We start from the raw sequence: 19,197 nt of genomic DNA on the forward strand, positions 1-19,197 counted from the left end.
TCTGACCCACAGTGCTGTCCCGGGGCCACTTCGAGAGGGAGATATAAAAGCAGTCCTCCTAAAAACCCCAGGTGAGGGGTGAATTGGCTTCACCAAAGGAATTAATACTGCTAACAAAACACAGTGAAAAAGCAAATAGAAAATCTAAAGACATTAAAATAAGAGATGACCTAGGTGGGAAATGGTATAGATTTTAACTAACGGCTTGAGCCATGGGGTCATATAGACCCAGGTTTGAATCCTGACTCTGCCACCTCCTTGCTATGGCCCTCTGGGCAAGGCACCTGACCTCTCGGAATCCCGGATTTCTCTTGTGTAAAAAATAGGGTGGTTTGAGGGGTATGGTGAGGATAAAATGAGGTCATGCTATGAAGACCATGCCCTGAGCCACCATTAATGTAATCACTATCACTGTTTGGAAGAAAAAGTTCTTCCCTAAAGCCACAGGGCCAGAGAAATGTGCTTGGGGTACCAAAACCGAAAGCACAGACTTGGAACCAGGGTTCCCAGATTCCGGTCTTGGCATATTGTATGAACTTGGGCATCGCTCCGCTACTCTGGGCTTCCGTTTCCCATCTGTCAAGTGGGGATGATCATGCCTCGTCCTCCGGTGTGCACGTAGCACAACACAGCATCGATGCCCCCCCACCTCTGTTGTCCACCTTCATATCACACACGTCACCAGAGTTTAAAACAGAGGCCTCGCAAGACTCAACTCTGAAGGACTAAGGAAAGTAAAAACTTGTGATGATTTTGTGCACACATACACAAACAGATAATGCCCGGGACTTCTATTTTGTAGAACACATTTTCGCTCTGAAATAATTATGGGCCCTTCTTGACACACAAAGAACTAAAAATATCACCACAGGCTTATGTTCAGGAAAACTTATAAAACTTCAGTCCAGTAGGAATTCAGTCAATTTCCTGGTCCGTCTCTGGCTGTTTCTAGGTGTGTGTGGCGGGGGGGCGGGGGGACCTAGGGTGGTAACAGCACCCGTTTCCCCTGAGGGCTTGGGCGGCGGTGGTGGGGAGGTGGGGGGAGAGGTTACCCAGCAGTGCTCTCTGTCTGTTCCAGTCTCTCTGCCAGTGCTCTGGGCCCCTGCCCCTCATAAATACTGCTGGAGCCCACGTGACGGGCCCAATGTTGCTTATTGAGTTTCCCCACACGTACCAAAAGCTTTGTTTTCCCCCATCTCGCCTTGTCTCGCAGGCCCAGCGCCTGTGCCATTCTTCCAGGCCTGCTCCTGGCCCTGGCCCCATCCGGGCCTCTGAAACCCAGCTGGAGGACACGCTCCCCTGGGACCTCCCATCCAGGCTCTCTGCCACACACTCCTTTGCATTCTCCTGTCACTGAGATGACGACTGGTCATGGAAATTGCTTTTGTCCCCCACCAGGCTGATCAGTCCTCCCCTCCCAGGCTTTCTCGGCAACCGCTTCCCTCTCCCTCGAGGCTGGATTCAGGGGATAACTGGGTCTCTCCCTGGCCGCAGTTCTCTTGTACCTCCAGCCTCCATCCAAGCTGTGAGCAGAGCGGTGCTTTTCCAACGAGAGGTTGGCAACCCATCCGTAATCCTATTTTAGTGGAGAAGAATAAAATAGAAAGTGTCAGGTGCTATCCTTGAGGAGTGATTAGACATAGTTTCTGAAATGCTCGTTTTAGTTAGAAATCCGTACAAGTACGCGTTTTCTGGATGGTGAAACGTATTTTGACTGTAGGTCAGAGAAAATGGAAAGTCAGATCTAGATTTCTTTTCTCTCTTTTCCTCCAAACGGTCTGGCCTAGCTCACTTCGACTTGCCATTTTGGGGTCATAGTTAAGATGTCTCTTTCTCTGGCCAGTGATCCCTGATCTTCCCTCTATCTTTAGCCCATCTGACCTAGGTTAGGAGCCCCTGTGGTCCTTTTCCTGTCTCTCCCCTGTTTGATTTGCCCCTGTTCTAGAAGCTCCAAGAAGTAGGAAGCTCATTTGTCTTGTCCACGGATGCCTCGCCCAAGGTCTGGCCCAGCAGGGTGGAAACTCAGTGTTGGAGAGAAGAGGCAGGGTAGGAGAAGGGGGCAAGGGAGGGAACAGGGAGTCCGGTGTGTTACCTCTGCACATCTTCTGCAGCACTGAGGACAGAAAAGGAACTTAGCCATTCCTTACAACATGAGTCAACTTCTATTATGAGGTATACAGTATATTTCATAAGGCTTAAATCTTTTCTTCTGGTTCAAATCTAGGCCCTGACATTTGGAAGCCACGGGATCTAGAGCAAGTCCCTTCATCTCTTTAAGCTCATTATCTCATTTGTATAATACGAGTAAATAAGAGAAAATATAAAAGAGGATCTATCTAACCCAGATAATTGTTGTAGGGATTAGGAATCATAGGCACAAAACAGCTGGCACATGAGTAGGGGTTTGATCAACGGTGGTGGTTTTATTGTGATTACCTCTTTTCCTATCTGAGATCATCCCCCCATCGCCATCCCCATCCCGGGTCCCCCAGGTCTCCCCACATACACGGACCTGTTCAGACCTTCTAGGTCTATCAGAGCCCAGCTCCATGTAAAAGAAAAAAGCCAAAATGTAGATTTTAGCATCACCTACCGCTGTGTGAACTTGACCACCCACCCGGGGCATGCAGCCTGCTCTCTGAAATGGTAAGTGACCAGAGCTCTTACGGGGGTGTGTGGAACGTATTGGGTGCAGGGCTCGAGGCAGCCGTGCTTCTTCGCTTCTCCTGTCCGAGGCCCGCTCTCCTTTCCCAGAGAGGAGCCAAGAATGACACCCGTGTCCGCATCAGGAGGAGGGTGTGAGACTGCAGGCCATGCTCATCAAATCACCCACGGTTGCCCTGCTGTGGCGGACACCCCGGAGAGAGAGCTCCTGTCCTGCTCGTCTCCGGGCCCAGTGCCCAGCGCAGGTCTGTCTGCGACTCCTCTCTGAAGGCACCTTCACGGAGCTCGGGTTTCACCCAGAGAAGAGTTTCAGCCAGCCACGCCTCAGGAGCAGGCCAGAGTCTCACACATGTTACGTGTGTGCAGTTACAGCATTTGTGCATCAGAATTAACAACACGTCAATAATAAGGATGATGGTGGCGCTAAGAGTAGTTCTTCTCCAATCCCGTACGCCTACAGATAGAAGGAACGTTATAGTTTATGAAGCATCTAACAAAGTCAATTCCTAACGTGCCAGAGCCCCATCGCCAGGGGTTGTCTGGAGAAGGGCAGTGGAGCTCATTCAGTTACTGTACGTGATGGAGGGCTGTGAAGGGAGGTCTGGATACGGATGGATCCAGCCCTCAACCCACTTCTTGACTGTGTGAGTTTAAGCCAGTCACTTGCCTTCTTTAAACCTCGGGTTCTCTTTATCGTTAAGAGGGACCACTAGAGTGGGATGGTGGGAACTCAGTGAGATCACCTAATGCAAGCACTTCGCCCAGCGTCTGGCCTACGGTAAGCCCCAGGAAGCGGTCCCGATGATAACTGAAAGTCATCCCAATAGCCAGGGGTCTTGTTTCCCCCAGGAAACAAGATTCGCTCCAGATGCTTTAAATGAATACACGTTAATGAAGGGACAGAGGTGTGGGTAGGTGAGGAGAGCAAGCCACTATGGTGAAAACCCAAGGTCTAGAGCTAGCAGCGGCAGGAAACGGGGACCACCGCCGCCCCCCAACCCTCCCCGGGCCTGGACGGGTGAGGGCAGGGAAGGATATTGAAAGAGGCCTGGAAGAGGGGTCTAACGAGCAGACAAAGGACTACAAAGCAGGGAGAGAGCAGGGAAGCAGCACTGCCCCCTCTCGCCTGCACGCTCCTGCCCTATCTCTCTCAGGTGCCGCCCTCGGGTGAACCCAGCGAAGCAGGGATGTGGAGGCTCAGTGACATCCAGATGGAGGGTGTCTGAGAAATAGCTGGCAGGTCTGAAGGGCAGAAACAGACCTGGTAGAAGCCAAGTGCTCTGCCGGCTGTGAGAAGGAGCAGAGGAAGGGTCAGGAAGGTCACGCTAATGGATTTAGGGGTAGTAGGGAACCCCTGGTCAGCAGGTTAGGAGGGACTGACAGGTTTACGAGGTGCCTCTGCTGCCCAGCCCATGGAGGAGGGTCGCAGTTGGCGGGGGGGGGGGGGGGGATCCCAGCCAGGCCCTCATTGCATCTACCCGCTAGGTCTCTGAGTCCCTGGACTGTGGACCCTCGTTCCAAGGGGAGCTCTTCTCCACTGTCACTTCTTATGTCCCAGCTTCTTCCTCCTCTGTTAAATGTCGAGCCCAGTGTGAACCATGACCAACCTCCTTCTCTTAAAACAACAACAAAAAAAACCTATTTACTGAATTACTATACTAAGCCTAAAATAGAAAAAAAATAAGCAGGGAATAGGAGCAAGGCACGTGCTCTCCCTGCCGCTGCTTTGTGACAGGGAAGCCGTGGGTTTCAGGGCTGTGTTCCTAATAATTCGTAGTCACTCAGCCTTTGCCTCGAAGCCAGTGCCTTGGGTCAACAGGCTCACGCTGATAAGAAGACATAGTCGTCCACCAATTTAACAGCCTAAAACGTGTCTTGGCCTTATTAACATATGTTTCTGCAGGGATATTCCTTCTCCAATTATAACTGACACTTAGCTGGAGCCTTCTAAAGTGGGCCTTTTAAAAATAAAATGTGGTTTTTTTCTGAGGATAGTAATGGCTAACATTTTTTGAGCACCCATTGGGTGTCAGGGACTCATATATACCAGGGATGTGTATTAACTCAGTTCATCCTCAGAACAACCCCAAGAGGTTGGTACTACTGTCCTACAGATGAGGAAACTGAAGCACAGCGAGGTTAGATAACTTGTCCTGGGTCACACAGCTCCTGAGTAAGAGGTGTGCATATTTCAAATCCAGACTTCCTTTGGAATTTTAAAAACATGCATCTAAGCATTGCCTTTAATTCCGTTTTAGATATATCTAAATCAAACTACCAGAATTTTATACCACCTGATGGTATAAAATTCTTTCATTCATTCAGCACGCATTTCATGAGCTCTGTGGACGCCAGGCCTGTCCTCGAGGAGCTGCAGTCAAGGGCAGAGGCAGACACAAACACAGACCATCCTGCTAGCTGGACGTGCAATGATAAATCAATGTGCACAGAGGTAGAGAGGCCAAAGAATTACTGTCCAGGAAAGCTGCAGGTGGCTCACTGAGAAGGAAGTGAGTTGGCCCAGATCAAACAATGGCCTTCCATTTTGATCAGGAGACTGGAATTTATCCTGGAGCCTCCACAGAGCTGCTATGGAGGTGTAAGCAGGGCAGTGGAATGATCTGGGCATAGGAGATTTCTCATCTGGCACAACCTACAGAGCCAATATCATCGAGTGGTTGTACCCATGTGCCAAGTTCAACCCCTTGGTTAGGATGATGGCTCCACCAATCAGAAGCCACGTAACTTTGGGCAGTATACTTAAACTCCCAATTTCCCATCTGTAATTCGTAGATAAGCATAGTACCTATATTACATAATTGAAGTAAGGATTAAAATATTGTTAGATAGAACATTAATGAAAGTAAGTACTCAGTACTCAGCTGCTACTAATAACAGTATATTGGCTCTTATTGTAAAACCATTGTTAATATTACAAATTATTAGTCATTGGTATTAACCATGGCTAACCTTACTTTCCTGATTACTCTATAATATCATTACCATTATAGTCAGTCATGGGGATGGGTTGGAGGTGAAGGGCCAGAGGGCACAGAGGCTAGGTGACAGTCACCATACATCCTCAACCAAATTACACCAGAACAGTGCTTTGGGTCAAAAGCTAGGATTCGGTCAATTTAGGGAGTTATAATCAGCCTTTAAAAAAAAAAAAGAAAGCAAAAGAGAATGAAATAGGAAATATCAGAGTACATTGTTCATCATGTAGTAACTTCAGTTTTGTGAATCTTATTTCCATTTTATACATATAAACGCACACATTCATGTACATAAGTATATATATCCAGTCACATTATAAGATGCTTTTCACACTATGGATTGCAGGCAAAAGGTTTTACACATCCTGGCATAGGGAGTATTATCACTGGTCTTCTGCTCAGCCCTGCCCCTCAGGCATTCAGAGGACCAACTGTCATCTTGTCGGCCAGTGCCAGGAAGCCGAATGTTAAGAAACCAGAGCTCAGAACCCTCAGTTTGGGCCCCAGTAAGGTGATTTGATTTCTGTGGATCCTGGCTCAGGCTTTTTGTCCCAGAAATGATTTCCAGGGGTATTTTGAGAACTAGGTCTCCAAAAGTATCACTTCTACATCTTGATTGGCTCTAGTTGCAACCCCATGTCATGGTCGGTCTACTAATGTTGGCTTGGTTACTAATGCACCCTGTGGCCTTGGCTCTGGGTCACTGTTGCCCCATGTATCAAATGGGAATGAAAATAGTTGTCTTATGCACTTTATGGTTATTATGGGGCACCAATAAAATCACAAATGTTTGCACTCTTTTAGTATAATGGAAAACATGTAGAAGGAAGTCTACAGTAGACACTTGGAATCCATGATAAATCCCAAAGACACCAAGTGATAACGTCAGACATTCTTTGGCTGAGTAAACGGCTTTCCAGGTTAGGACATTTGGACCCATCTGAGTGGGTCAAGAGAGTTCTTTAACGAGATGAACAGAGTTTGCTCTGGAGTGCAGGCTGAGCCTTGCCCTGGAGAGGGCCTTTGGGATCTTAGTAGGGAAGAGATACATGCTAAGTGCTCATGCCAGTGCCTGAGTATGGTCATTCGTTTCACAAATTCTTAAGTAGCCTCTGCTCTGTGTCAGGCCCTGTCCCGGTTGGGGACATGTTGGGAACAAATACATGATTCCTATGTAGAGAGATTATGGAAATCAGTGTGCTCTGGTCTTTTTTGTTGACTTCCTTGATACCCATCGCTGGAAGAGAGGCTGAGGTGTCCTCGTGGTGGGCAGGCAGAGGCTGAGGTGTCTTCATGGTGGACGGGCAGAGCCGCAGAAGGGGACCGGATTCATCATCAGAGAACCTGGGTGCAGGGGCCCCTATGCTACTAACATGGGTGTGGCAGCGGAACGGTGCCCTCCCCTCCCCAAGTCTTAAGTCCCTCCTCCACAGCCTTTCAGGGCCAATCAGGTGCGAGACAGACCGGGGTATTGCCTCTGCCTCCTGGGGCCTGAGCTCACACCTTTTCTGCCCTTTCTTTGGTTCCCTGGCTCCAGACCACTCGGCCCTGAGTGCCGCGAGGACCCTGTTCGTGGATGTGGAGGAGCGCGGGCCGGAGGCCATGGACGTGAAGGAGAGAAAGCCGTACCGCTCGCTGACCCGGCGCCGCGACGCCGAGCGCCGCTACACCAGCTCGTCCGCGGACAGCGAGGAGGGCAAAGCTCCACAGAAGTCCTACAGCTCCAGCGAGACCCTGAAGGCCTATGACCAGGATGCCCGCCTGGCCTATGGCGGCCGCGTCAAGGACATGGTGCCGCAGGAGGCCGAGGAGTTCTGCCGCCCAGGTGAGGGCGACAGGGGCGGGGCCGGGGGCAGGTGTGCACCTGGGCGCGTGGGCACGCAGGCACGTGAGCAGGCGGGAGGGCGGGACGCAGGCCAGCGCCAGGCCTCGGCTCCTTCGGCTCCTGGATCTGGTCAGAGCCTGCCGGTAACTCATTCTTAGCTTGTTCATCTTCACGCTGTTGGCATAAAGAGGTGGTGAGGAGCAGGGGTTGAGTTCGGCACCGCCACCGGCTCTCGTCGGGCCTCTGTCCTCACCTGTTAGACGGGCTGGAGTTGTCTCCCGCTGCTGAAGAGAGGCGTGGTGGAAGTGGTAAACAGACATCAAGTACATACATGGATACATGTATGTATCCATTTAACAAAAGAATCACCTTCCTTGCAGCAAGCACTGTCCTAACCTTGGGAGGAACACGTTCCTGAGACAGACCTAACATCCTGGCACCTGTCTCCTCTCCTTCACTTCCTGAGTATAGTAGTCACCAAAGCCTGTCCCAAATACCTTTCAAATCCGTCCCTCTTCTTCACACCCTCAGCCAAGTGTCCCAGTTCAGACCACTGTCATCTCTTCTGGAGGGTTGACCATCACCCCTTTCACCTGGTACTGCCCGCTTTGGGCCATTCTGTGCACTGCAGCTAGAGTGAAGTCGGCAATGACTCCCCATTGCCCTCAATCTGAGCTCCTTTACCTGGCATAAGGGAATTTCCCCAATCCGTTTTTCTCCCTGGACTCTTTCATCCCCTACCTCTCCACACCCTCCCAGTAGGGCTCCAGCCCTGCAGACCCACTCATCATCCCTACGAGCACCGTGGTATTTCTTCCCTACCCTGGTGCATCAGTGATTGCTGTTCTTCTGCCGAAAGAGCTGTGAGCCTTTTCTGATGCCTGACCGGCTGCTACCAATGGCCGATTCTGCTCCACCTGCTCCCCCTCCAGCCAGGATTAGCCAGGTTGTGTGCTGTGTAGTTTAGATCTGTTTTGGCATTGTTACCTAATCCTTACAACAATGCCAGGCTGAATCATTTGCCCCAGATCTCAGAGATAAGAGGAACTGGTCTCACGTACACACAGCCCCTCTGAGAGCCTGGCACGCAACCGGCCTCTTCCGTAGGATTAAATTACGTGAGAGCCGACCTGTCAGGAAGGCTGCCTCTCAGGCTTGAAAGAGGAAAGGTCTTCAACTCTTGTCTGGTTTATGGTTTAGAGCTCAGACTGGCAAGTGACAGATCTGGATTTGGATACTGGATCTGCCCTTTTGACTAGCCTCAGCTTCCTCACCTGGGCAGTGGGTTACCGGTGATGCCTCCTAATAGTTTGTGCTCATGAGGATTAATGAGGATTGTAATTAAAGCCCTTGACATAGTGCCTGGCATGGAGCAGATGCTTCATAAAGACCGCCTACCATGAATTGCCCGCTCTGGGTCTCAAGGAAGGGAAGGGACAAACTGGTATCAAAGCTTTCTTCCAGCTCTCTTCTGTCTGTGCTTGCTAGAGCTCAGCCAGCCCCGACCAGCCCCGTTTGGCCTGCGAGTCACCCTAGCACATGAGTCTGCATGGAGGAGCCCCCTCATCTTTATCAATAATAAGTCAGAAGCATCCCCCTCTCACAGGCAGGCATGACCATGGCACTCGACAAAGTACTTCCCTATCCATTACCTTCCTAGATTCTTAAAAATTCTGTGAGGGTAGCAGATCCTAGGTTATTGTCTCCATTCTAAAGAGAAGAACTTTGAGGCTCAGGTGATTGCTCCAGCCCAAGATGGCACAACTTGATGTTGAGAGGGGTGGTACGTCTACCCGTGCCTGGGATCTCAGGAAAGAGGCCAAAAGGACGTAAAGTGAACAGAGCATAAGGACTTCTCAGATCTGATGAACTAAATTTCCTAAACTCCCACCTCGGGGGCTGGCGGCGAGGATGTTAGGCTGGCTCACAGGGATCAGGGAGCCTTTAGAGTCAGCCCTCATGAGATGTCTCAGCTCATTCATACTCCTGCTGAGTCTGGCTGCCTAAAAGGGTATGGAGGGCAAGCAAGCCACATGGAAATGGATGCAGCCTGGGCTGTTTATTTCACATTGTTCTGATGTGTGGCTGGCCTCCCTTGAGAGGGCCAGCCCATCAAGGCGGGAATATGAGCTGGGGTTGGGGAGGGGAACGAGCGGGCGGAGAAGGGAGAGCAGTGAGAGGTAAATGGGGCAAGCAGAGCGAATGGTGTGCAGAGAGAGTGGGATGCAGACTGAGGGGATTTAGGACCCAATTGCAAGTTTCTTCTACTTACAAGGAGAACACAAGGGGAGCGAAGGGCCCATAGCGGGATATTCAGAATATTTAACATCCGTCTGACCCCTGCCCTGACCAACCCTGAGCGTCTGCCTGGCCACTGAGCAGAGCCCGGTGGTCCCTGCTCTGCTGTATCATGGGGAGGCTGGGCGTTGTTTCTAGGGAAGGGGCTGGAGTAGCAGAGCAGAGGCAGCGGGCAGTGGGCAGAGGGCAGGAGGAGGCTCGGGCATCAATTGCAGTACGCACCATATAGAACGGTTCCATGACTATAACCTCACATTAAGGCTGCAGCAGCATGGACCACCTGAGCTCCAGGCTTGGGGCACCCATCGTCCCACTGTAGCTCTCATTTCAGTAGCAGTCCAGGTGGTGTCTGCTCCCCTCCTTCCCTCTCTATCCATTCACCAAAGTCCTGCCAGACTTTGTGTCTCTCTTTTCTTACAACTTGCACTGAGCACCCACTCTGTGCCAGGACAGAGGTGCTGCTCCCAGAGCCTCCTGGGACCCTCCGGAGCACAGAGCTGATTTGCAGAGTGATCCCCGTGACTATGGCCAGAGCTCTCCCAGCTGGCTCCCCCTCCTCCCTCTCTGGCAGGTCCCCTCCATGACCAGTGGAGGAGACCTACTCACTTGCCTTTGAAGACTTTCCTATTCAGCCCTCCCCCTGGTTATAGGAATCCTTCCAAGTCTGAACATCTCTTCTTCCTCTGTTCTCCAAGTTCACTTTCATCAGTAGACCTCTCCTCTGAGCGCCCGCTCTCTGCCTCCGTGTTCCCAGGACATTCTCCATGGATCTCCCCACTTTGGACTTCAACCCTTAATCATGGTTTTGGTTGTATCTGCCCCACTTGCTATGAAATCTGGCACCACACCCTACTTATTGTGTGTTGCTGAAGGCCACAGCCAGCTGGAATTGGTTTGGATGTGAGTGCTACCTGATTAGAAGGCCATTTCCCAGATCATTGGTTTAATTGGGATATGACTGTTGGTGCCTTTGTTCACCCCTCTTTCTCATCCCCAAAATACTCATGGGAATATTAGAAATATGGGAGAAGCTGTCCTTGAATGGACATTGAATGAACATTCAGGTGTAACATGGACGCTGTGTTTCCCATGGAAGGGGAAATGTTACTCAAATACAAATCACCGGGTGAACTCCCCTCACCTGTGTCTTCCCTGGCCTCAGTCCTGGACATCTCCAGGCCTTCCTGAGCCTTCCAGTCCTCTCAGCAGCCCAGCTCTGGCTGTGCACTGGGCTCCCTGGATTACTCCAAAGCCTTCAGATTCCCGCCACAGTCCCAGCCTCACATGGCTTGAGGAAGCGGAAGGCAGATCCCATGGCCTGTGTGAGGCCCACTTTTTTCCCTGCCAGTGCCCATCTTCCTCGTCATGCTCCAGGCTTTCCTGGCCTGGCAGAAAGGACCTTTGGGTCCCAGGACAGCTATCTGCATCCCCTCAACTAGACATCTGCCCTCCTCAGGAGTGCAGCTTTCTGCCAGGTCCTCCCTGGACTGGACATCAATTTAACAGACATCTCTTGAGCCCGTACTGAATGCTGGGCAGGGGCATTTAGGAATGAGTCTGACATGGTCTCTGCATCCACTGAGGGCAGCAACAGCGGAAGGGTCAGGCCCATGACCCTACTGTGTGGGACGCCTGAGGCCAAGGACTCTTGGAGGGAGCTTGACTGCAAGAAGCAATGACTGCCTCCCAGGGTGTAGGTGTTAGGGGCGACTTCACAAGGGAGGTGCTGTGCGAGGTAGGCCTTAAAGGATGGGGAGGGGTTGGGCTGATGGAGGAGGGGCAGAGAAGCCATTTAGGCAGAGAGGCCTGTGCAGGGAACACCATGCCAGCTCCAAAGACAACAGTGAATCCGCGTTGAGGGGTCCGGTTTCTGGCGGGATGACCCTAACCAAGTTCACCTGCCTTTCCTCCCAGGAGCCAACTTCAGCCTGCGGGAGCTGGGGCTGGGAGAGGTGACACCCCCTCATGGGACCCTGTACCGGACAGACATAGGCCTCCCACACTGCGGCTACTCCATGGGGGCCAGCTCCGATGCCGACGTGGAGGCCGACACCGTGCTGTCCCCCGAGCACCCCGTGCGGCTGTGGGGCCGGAGCACACGATCGGGGCGCAGCTCCTGCCTGTCCAGCCGAGCCAACTCCAACCTCACGCTCACCGACACGGAGCACGAGAACACCGAGACTGGTGAGTGGTCTGCGTGCCCCATGCCAGGCGCCTGGATCTTGAGGCCAGGCTTTTCATGACGATATTGATTTTCTGCTCCATTGCGGGGGCTTGGGTGACATTGGTGAAAGATTGCTTTGCTCTCAGGGGTCAGAAGTCAGTGCCTCCACACAGTCACATGAAATACCCACCCGCTGGTGACACGACAGAGACTGGGTCGCTGTTCTTCGTTTTCAGATCAGGGGGAGCCTAAGGCCCGGGGCGGTTACTTGCAAGGTGCCTCTGTATGGGGGAGCAGTGGTAACCAGTCCCCGGCGGCTTGTTGTCTGTCATGTCAGCCGTGTCTGGTCCTGCCCGAATTCTGCTCAGTCTTCAGCCTCCAGGGGCTCCGCGGTCCTGGGCAGTTGCCACAGGTGCGCCCTGCCCCAGGGTCTTATGCTGGTCACAGCACGGCCTTCAACAGAATCTGTCACATCAGGGTCACAAAACTTGAGGGGTTACTCCTGCTTTCCCTTGATCTCAGCTGCAGATCTGGGGACACACAGGCTGTGGACTCTCTAGCCCCGTCTCACTCTGCAGCCCTTCTTCCAAAGCCTGAGTGATGCTGTGGGAAAAGAAGGCAGCTAGTTCACATGCTTCCTTTTTCAGGTGAAAGGAAGGGAACCTGGTTTCAGAATTTGCCTCCTTCCTTTTGGGACCTTGTTAACAGGTGTCCGAGGAGCTCTAGGGTTAGACACAGCCCTGCGGGGCGCTACTCAAGCAATCTCCCTTCTCTGGGGCTTTGTTCCCTGCCATGCTCCAGGCAGTTCTGTGGACGCAGGGCAGAACTGAGGAGCCACCTGCTGGGTCTAGCAACCAAGTCCTGGGGGGGGTGGTGGCAGAGACCAGGGACAGCCTCTCTGCCCAGGGGAGGAGAGGGCTTTTGTTTCTCAGAAGTCTGATGAGGGGGTCTGCTGGTGCTCCTGTACCAGAGTGAGAAGGGCAATGTGAGTGAAAACTGGGCCAAGCCGGGCACCGGTGCCCCCTACTGGTTTCCAGCTCTAAATGCAGGCTCTTGGTGCTCGCTGTCCAGGATCCCCCAGACTCAGGGTGGGGACCATGTCAGAGGCGAAGGTTAAGGCAGTTTAGTCTTTGAAAAGGAGGCTCTAGCTGGGTTAGGCATAGCACAATCCCAGATTTGGAGTCAGGCAGGAGCCCAGGGAAAGTCAGAGTCAGGTGGGAAATTTATTTCCCGAGAAAGAGTCAGGTACAGCAGAGTTCCAAATACCCATTCCACCATCTCTCCCGGAGAGCTTGGAGGTTTCCTAGGGAAACTGTGCACCTGTCTGAGGGGTAGGGGAGAAGCAGTGCCTAGATGCTGGCTTGGCATTGTCTCCCTCCCTTGGCCCCCAACCAGCCCTGTGAGTGGGCCAGTGACCTAAGTACCTGAAGGAGATACCCCCCTCTGCAATGACAAGCCATCCACTGTCCTTCATCTACCTTCTCATTAAGGCCCAAGCCAAGCCAGCAGCCCCTTCTCCCACCACGCCCACCATGTGCTGAACCAGAGCAGGGACTTGATGTGTAAGGCCTGTACAGAGAAAATGGTCTCTGATTAGGAGGCTGGAAACCTCAGTTCCATCACTGCCCTGGGGTGTGGCACTGGATAAGTTGGATCCTTTCTCTGGACCTCCATTTCTTCAACTATAAAATAAGCAGTTTCAACCAAATCTGCATTTCCTGTATCTTAGAATGTTAATAGTGCTTAGGTTGGTGAGGGGATGACAGTAAGAAAGCACTCTGTGGTCAAATAATGTGAGAAACACTACGTGGAATGAATTCAAACCAATTTCTTTACTGCAGGACTTGTCAGAGCCTTTAATCTTTTAAAATGTGCATGCTAATGGGTAAACCACCAAGGAGCGATAGAGGCCGCATTCCCCCAGTTGATTGGAGCATGGAACCCTTTGTTCTCAGAGTGTCTGATGGGTTCAGTGTTCGGATGAACACCTTTGGGAATAACTGGGCTGGATGACCTGCAGGCCTTTCTGGATGTGGGGTTCTGGGACCCGAGGTGCTTACATTCAGATGAAGGTGCACAAGAAGGAAAGGATAGTAGTGACACTGTCAGTGAGCAGCTGCTGCTGAATGGTAGACCCCAAGCACAGTGCTGGTGCTCTAGTTCTCATATTTCATCTCTCCCCCCACCACAACGCCCCTTTGAAGTAGGTTTTTTTAATCCCCTTTGCACAGAATAAGGAAACTGCACCAAGGGGTTAAGATATCTGCCAGTCACACAGCTAGCAAGATAGGATTTGAACTCAGGCCTGTATGGCTCCAGAATCTTTCTTCTCATAGTCCTGGTGCCAGTGCATTCCCTCTGCAGCAAAAGGCTGAGGTTGTTTGTCCTTTTGAAGGCTTCTTGCCATGGTGACAAATGATCATTTTTCTACAAAGTCATGACAGAGTGAGGTGCACACCGCCCACATTATTGTGTATTCCCTGAGAGCTGAATTACAACCGAATTAAGCCTCTGTTGGGTGATAATGACAGAGTCGAGGAGCCTGAAAAGCTTCAGCCTTTGATAACGGGGACGGGAAATGGCTGCCTGCTTCCTCTGGCCAGGCCGCCTCCTCCTTCTGATCGTTCGTTTCGATACTGGCTGCAGCCCTTAGGCCTCGCTGTATTCAGGGAAGACAAGCAGGTGAAGATGGGCAGATGAGCCTCCCGAAGACCCCCTGGCCTCCACAGCCCCTCCAGGCCCAGACTCCCTGAGCCCAGACACCCGCAGATGCCCATGTTCCTGTCCACCTGCCCAGAGGTGGGAAGCTATACTCACAGCTGTGTCCTACTTGGGTCCAGCTAGTGACAGGAAATCATACTGGCAGTGCATGTGCCATAGGAATGACTCCCTTTTATCTGCAGAGGAGGTCGACAGCATTCTTGTTCACACCGTTGTCTCTCCAACTTGCAGCTGAGGGGCCCGGGAGGTGACGATGGAAAGAGCTGGAGCCAGGCCCTTCCCAGGAGTCTGGTTCTGTCCTCTGCTCTCCCTCCTTTCTCCCTGGCCCTCTCATCTCTATCTTCCTCTCCTGCCCTCCTCTCTTTGTCTTGCATTCCTCTCCAGCCCCAGTTCTTCTTCTTCGCTGAGAACTCAGGTCTTACTACCAGAACAGGGCTCTGTCACACTGGTGCACTGGCCAGCCCCTCACTGTGTGGCTGCTCTTTGGGAGTACAGGGGAACCACACTGAGGGCCTGCTTGTGTCAAGCCACTGCTCACTTGCGATTGCCATTAATCCTCATGACGATGCCATGGCATTCCCATCTCCCAGATGGGAAAACTGAGGCTCCACAAAGGTCGGCTGACTTGGCAGAAACTATGTGGGTGGTTAAGTCAGCATGTCAGCTTAGCCAGGGTGGGAAGTCAGATCTCCCCAATCCTATAATCTGAGTGCTTTGCCCAGCTCCACTTGAATCAGTAAGTGCTGGATTCTCAAATGTGTGACCAAGTTCTCCGAGATCCTTACCAAAGGTGGAATGCAAAGTAACCCACAGCGACTTCCAGCCACGGGAAGGAACGTCCATTCTGCCTCCCTGCCCGGCCTTGCATTAGTCAATAGTAATTGTCAACAGTATTGATAGTGGTGGAGGCTTTTGCTGAGGTCACAGTGATGCTGCACGCAGCTGCCATCAATAATAACTTTTATGGGGTCCATTAAAGGCAATTTCTGCCCCTGAAGGTTAATGTCAGCAGCTTTTATGTCACTGCTTAATATCTAAAATAAATACAGGATTGACTGGGTAACGGAAACACAAATCTTCCATCCCAGGGCCATCAGGCAGAGCCAGCCCTTGGGCCTCTCCTGCTGAGGTGAGGCCAGCAAGCTAAGGGACAACAAGATGTTGGCGTCAAGCCAGGCACACAGTTGGCGCTCAATAAATGTTTTTTCACAAAGCAATGGTTATGGTCCGAGCTCCATTCCCAACCACTGGGTTACAACGTTTCTGTTGTAGATTCCTGTTGACATTTGTTCTCCATCTATCCCAAGCTCCCTCGGTGTGCTGGGCATTATTCTGGAATCAGGAGCCTGGATGAATAGCATGGAGGTGGAGACATGACAGACATCCCTGTGTCTCTGTCTGCAGTGGAGGGATAGTAGGCTCCATGGCTGGGTCAAAAGAGCAGTGGCTCTGGAGTCTAGTGAGGAGACCCGGCCTCATAGCCTCGCAGTGCCGCGTTCGGCTCTGAAACCTTGGGTGAGTCCCCGGTCCTCCCCAAGTCACAGTTCCCTCATTTCTGAAACAACACAGCTGTGGTTACTAGGGATGGAGAGGAAGGGGATGGGGAGTTGGTGTTTAATGGATGCAGAGTTTCGGTTAGGGATGTTGAAGAAATTCTGCAAAGGAAGAGTCTGATGGCTATACTGCAGTGTGAATGTACTTAATGCCACTGAGTTGTATGCTTAGCCCTGGTTTAAAGGGTTATATGTGTTTTACCACAATAACAATTAAAAAAAAAACATATCATCTTTCCTTGACGTGTTGCTATGAGCCTGTGCTACAACATAGTGAAGCATGTGGGGAAGCATGTGAAGCGTGTAGTCTGTGTTGGTCCTTAATTGATGCTAGCTCTTAATATTAATTTTTCAAGGAGCTGTAGCATGATGGTGAAAGTAGCCATTGGTTTTACCCTGAGGGTGCAAAGGCTCATTCCTTCTTTCCACTCACGTTATGCACCTGGGCTTGAAGGCCAAGTAGGATTTCACTGAGCATCAAGGCTCTGAGAGAGGCGTTCCCAGCACAGGCAATTGAACAAGCCGAGGCTTAGAGACGTGTGAAGAAGCATGGTAGGTCTGGGGAATAGTAAGAATTTACTCTGTGCTTTAATCCCAGAGGCAAACTGAGAAATGCATCCAGAAAAGAGACGATGAAACAGAATCACGGTTACCCCCAAATTATCACGCAGTCTAGGTGTCAAAAGGGAAATTATTGGTTAACCTAATTAGGCAGCCAAATTGCTTATTCAGAGTCAGAAGATTAGGTGAGCATCTCCAAAGCACAGTGAGAAAGAAGCTCATTACCAGTTTAACTCAATTTATCCTCCACCCTCCCTGGCTCCATGCTCATGAGACGTGGTTTAAAAAATCTATAAGAATATCTATCATTAATTCCCTAAGTGGCCAGAATACGGCAGCTACCCAGCCATCTTGTAGGATAGGAAGCCGGGGCCCCTTGGCTTGAGGAGGGATTAGACATCCACATTTGACTTCTCTTCCCATGAGCTGGCCCACGCCCCCTCCCAGGAATACAGAGGAATTAGGGATTAGACTCTCAGACTGGGCAGTAAAATGAGGGCTGTAAGGCCCTGAGTTCCACAAAGGATTAGAAAGGGCCTATTAGAGAATTTGGGAATCTGAGAATCAAGGAGCTAGAAGCCCCTTAGGGACATCAAGCCCATTGACTCAACCTTTCCTCAGTTTCTGGCCAAGGAAACAAATTCAGAGGGGCTAGGTGACTTCCTGAAGTTTGCACAGCTAATAAATGGTGGCACCAGGGTTTGAGTCCAAATCTGCCTTTCTCCAGTGCCCATTATCTTTCCTGACCACTGCACTCTACAGTTTGCTCTGTTTTATAGAAACTTTTTTGTTAGTTCAACATGTACCATATATATATAAAATCTGGGAGGTGATTCTCAATGTTTCCAGAACATAAAGTTCTTCGTCAAGATTGGAAGCTTGCAGGAAAGACAGAATTCATAACCCCTTAGAGCTGATTTGGAGCTGGAGATCATACCAGGCCATTCTCAGATTGTGAGGTCCTGGAGAAAAGACATTTTAAGTAGGATCATAGAAGTTTAAGAGAAAAATTCCAACCAGAAGAAGTACTGGCCCCCTGGGCTTTGAGGGGTAGAAAAGACTGACAGGTAAAAAGGGACAAGAAAGGGTGTTCTGACAAGGCAAGAAGATGGACAATGAGTCTGGCAGCTAGGGGTACAACTAGGAATATGGGGACAGTGTGCTCAGAGGGAGGGCTGGAAAGTTAGCAGGATCACCCGTCATTTAGCAATGGTTTATTGAGCACCTACCACATTGCCAGGCACTGTTTTAGATCTTGGGGTTCCAGCATGATCAAAACAGGCAAAACTACCCACTCCGCAGTGAGGAGATTGACGATCAACAAGTATGAAAACTACATGATGCAGGATGTTTCCGGATGATAGGTGTTACAGAAAAGGGGACAGGGAATTCCAGGGTGAGAGCAAGGCTGCAGTTCTCAGTATGGTGGCCAAACAAAGCTTCTCTAAGAAGATGATATCTGAGGCATGGGAGTGAATGGTGAGGATGTCTGGAAGAGACACGGTCCTGGCAGAAGGAAAGACAGGTTCAAGAGCCTTGAGGCAGAAGTGTGTCTGGCTTGTTTGAAAAGCAACGAGACCATTGTGGTTGGAGTAGGGGAGGAGGTCAAAGAGATGATGTGGGGCAGGTCATTGCATGGGCAGACGCCGGAGGGTCCTGAACTGAGGAGTGACAGGCTCTGACGAATGCTAGCACAGGAGCATTCTGGAAGCTATGTTGAGTTAGACCCTGGTGGGCTACTATTATTGCTATAATCTGGGAGAAAGAGAATGGGGACTCAGACAAAGAGGAAGGTTGCAGGCAGTGAAGACGGGATCTGGGCCTGAAGAAGGGAGCAAGTGACCTCTTCCCTGGTCTACCCAGGGCCTTGTGGCAGTGAGGAGGACCTCCATACTCAGGTTCTGTGATTAAGATGGGCTCCTTCCTCTCATGCCACATCCCATGCTTTTTTGTGGCCTTGGTCATGAACCACATCCTTTACTCATTCTTCATACCACATTCCAAGTTTCTAACCTTGCTTCCTGACTCCCACTCCCAGCCTTGCCCTATCCCCTCATGAGATTCGAGGCACCATTTTTTCTTTTCTTTCTTTCTTTTTTTTTTGGTTATAATTTTGGCTTTCCTTCACCCATTGATTCCAGCCCTTCCTTCTGCTCAGACTGCCTTGGTAAAGTCTAACACAGGGCCTCGTCTCCCTAACATCACATCTGCTAGAATTACCTGTGATCTAGAAGCCAGTATCTGACAGCCACTAACACTGTTGTTCTTGGGAGTTCCTTGTAAAAGGACTTTAAGAAGTCCCGGCCCAGTTAAAATGTGCCCCAGTCCGCTCCCCACCCCTCCCCGGCTGTGCTCTGTTGCTCTCCCTGGTGGGCAGAGCATGCTAATACAAGAGCACCTGGCTTCTGACTTGGG

The 19,197-nt window shown here is 51.0% G+C and overlaps 1 protein-coding gene across 7 annotated transcripts in view; it reads left to right on the top strand.

Annotated features, from left to right (window-relative positions):
- The window catches only part of TENM4 (teneurin transmembrane protein 4), a 720,251-nt gene that overhangs the window by 336,792 nt on the left and 364,262 nt on the right, over positions 1–19,197 (top strand). For 6 of the 7 annotated variants that reach the window (XM_032357369.1, XM_032357368.1, XM_032357365.1 and 3 more), the window contains exons 4-5: positions 7,198–7,485; positions 11,698–11,967. In XM_032357369.1, the coding sequence (XP_032213260.1) occupies positions 7,198–7,485; positions 11,698–11,967 (558 nt within the window). Of the gene's footprint in view, positions 1–7,197; positions 7,486–11,697; positions 11,968–19,197 lie in introns of those variants that run through there. The other variant, XM_032357370.1, reaches the window with a different exon arrangement.

Source organism: Mustela erminea, chromosome 9 (assembly GCF_009829155.1).
Source record: "Mustela erminea isolate mMusErm1 chromosome 9, mMusErm1.Pri, whole genome shotgun sequence".
Classification (NCBI taxonomy): Eukaryota; Metazoa; Chordata; class Mammalia; order Carnivora; family Mustelidae; genus Mustela; species Mustela erminea.